Raw genomic sequence first — 2,500 nt, 5'->3', positions numbered from 1 at the left:
CCATATGATGAGAGAGAAAAAGTGGTTTTGGTTGGTAAGTGCAACACAGGCATTCATAACATGAATCTAGTTTTCTGCAAATTAGTGATTAGAATTATTATTATAGGCTAATCTATTTTCATTTCTAGTAGATTTTTATGATCATTTTCTATTAGGCCAGACATGGTAAAGAATTTTTTTCTTGAAATGGTGCAATTAATATTTGGTTTTAAACTTGACTAAAAGGACATCAATCTTAGCTGTCAGTGATTAATCAGTCAGAGTGGTTGATTTTTAAGAGGGCACATTGCTGCATCCTTGCTTTGTTTGCAACCACTAGGGTCTCTCTGGGCATGCTGTCAGACAGGGACACTAGCCATCTTGAGTTCCTCACAGTAGACTTGATTAATTTTCCCAGCCATGATTCTTGGTTGTCACTCTGGTCTCCTCCATCCATGATTGCCTCTAGAGAAGACAAGCTGATGGGAGGGGTCACCCTCAGTGAGTTGAGCCAAGTGTCCATATGGCCTGAGTTGTTGGCCCTGGACAGTGTGTGGTAAATGGTTCAGTGCCAGTCTCACGGTACAGCTGTTGATTGGACACTTAGTCCTCTAGATTAGATTTGACATCATCAGCAGCAAAGTTATATATGATGATGTTGATATTACAACGGCATTGTGCTGCATAGACTTTGAATGACAACTCTAACCATTATCCAGTTTTGGAAAGTGTTTGCACAAGATCTCAGTCCTACCTCATTCCTTAATTCAGGAGTTATTGATTCAGTAATCCTCTTAGTCTCTATACTGCCCGGAGTGATTCAGGGTAAACTTTCCTGATATTAATGTATGCTGCACACAGCCCACAAGTGAACTCCTTTTAGGGCTCTACAATAACTTTCCTCACCAGGATATGGTCTATTATAGATTTACCAGGAGTGAATCCTGATGTTCCAATAATGAACACCTTGCCTGATATGCTGAGCTGTTGGCTCAACCCAAAACAGCTTCTCAAAATACTCAACCTAATGCTCATGTACCTCAATGTGATCTGAGATGATCTGCCATATTGAGTGAACTCCAGATATCTATGTGGAGGGCATTTTGTTCAGCTGTCTCAGGACTTGGTACACAGTACAAAAATCATTTGTTAAGAAATGGCTTTCGTCCTCTTCAGCAAAATTCTTAGTATGCAGTTCTTTATCCCACCTTAGCAGGATCCAAGTTTTGCCCACCAGGGATCAGTGCATATCAGAAGCCCTGGCCAGTTGAGTTGTACAGCATAAATCTGTGGCCTCTTGTATCCTCTGTGAGAAAAAGTTGTCTTGATTTGGGGTGTGTACTGATGGATTCCTGGGCTGCATGGAGTGCTTTATGTTTGAAGGTATCTTATTATATTCCATATTACATCATGTAGAGCATTGTGAATCAAGTTATCCAAGTGAAACACCCTACAGTGGTCACAGTGGACCCAGAAGGTAGCCATGACCAATCTATGATTAGTACCAAGACCTTTGCGCTCTGGTAACCCTGCAGTTCTGGAGGATCCTCTAACAAGTGCTGATGAAAAGATGGCCAGCTCAATTGCAGTTGGATACTATATCAAAGTCTCCCAATACAACATGGATATTTGGCTGAGTTCTAAGCTCGGCTTAGAACTGTTCTTTTATCTTATATTGGTCAGTATGATTGTATATGGAAACAAGAGTCATAAACCCAAACAAGTGCATCAATCTCAGTGCCATTACATGCTTATCAACGGGAGCTACCTTTACTGCTGAAGGTATAGCTATGGCTACCCCATGGCGATGGTGACCACTGTTGAGGTCTGACCAGTAGTATGATAAAACCACCCTCAGTGAATTTTAACCCATTCACAAAGGGATGTATTTTTGCCCACTCCTGATTCTGCCAGGAAGATAACAAGCATGCAACGCTTCGTTCTAGGGTGTTTTCCTGCTGCGCGAGGCTGCACTGAACCTCTTGCAGCATTTTTCACCCTCCCTATCCTTATAGTTTTCATGATTGCGTCTACAATGTGTAGGCATGTAAAAATATTGGTATGTTCAGAGGAGTTATTTTAGTTGAAAAACACAATACAGCAGTACTTTCTAGTGTTATTCTATTTAACTTTGCCTATATTTTTCACTTCTATGTGATGATAATGGAAAGTGGAAGCATTCTTTTAGGGGGGTATCAAAAGATGTTTTATACTTATCTTTTTTTTTTTCCAAAACAAAAAGATGACCAATATAAATAATCATACACCTACATATGAGCATATACATGTACCTCGTGACATGATGTGATGTGATATCATGGGTAGTTGACAAATTAGTGATTTTTAAATTTCATTTTCTTTCTTGGCCAATCACATTTGATTTTACAATAGTTTTTTGACTCAGATCTTTTTATTCAACCGATCATATTGATGTCATGAATATCTCGCAGTTTTCTGTAATGTCTTTTTTTTTATACATTATATCACATTTTATAATATTCAAACACCTAAACTAAAGCAA

General features: G+C 39.0%; 1 protein-coding gene across 2 annotated transcripts in view; it reads left to right on the top strand.

The window, feature by feature from the left end:
* pasha (microprocessor complex subunit partner of drosha) overlaps positions 1-2,500 on the top strand; it is a 46,603-nt gene that overhangs the window by 33,251 nt on the left and 10,852 nt on the right. For both annotated transcript variants that reach the window (XM_043008894.2, XM_043008902.2), the window contains exon 4: positions 1-34. This exon is cut by the window's left edge and continues 149 nt beyond it. In XM_043008894.2, coding sequence (XP_042864828.1) covers positions 1-34 — 34 coding nt within the window. The remainder of the gene's footprint in view (positions 35-2,500) is intronic.

Source organism: Penaeus japonicus, unplaced genomic scaffold (assembly GCF_977035675.1).
Source record: "Penaeus japonicus unplaced genomic scaffold, GWHDUDI00000001_assembly GWHDUDI00000002, whole genome shotgun sequence".
Taxonomy (NCBI): Eukaryota; Metazoa; Arthropoda; class Malacostraca; order Decapoda; family Penaeidae; genus Penaeus; species Penaeus japonicus.
Note: the sequence above shows the minus strand (reverse complement) of the source record. Positions and strands in the feature narration are given on the sequence as shown.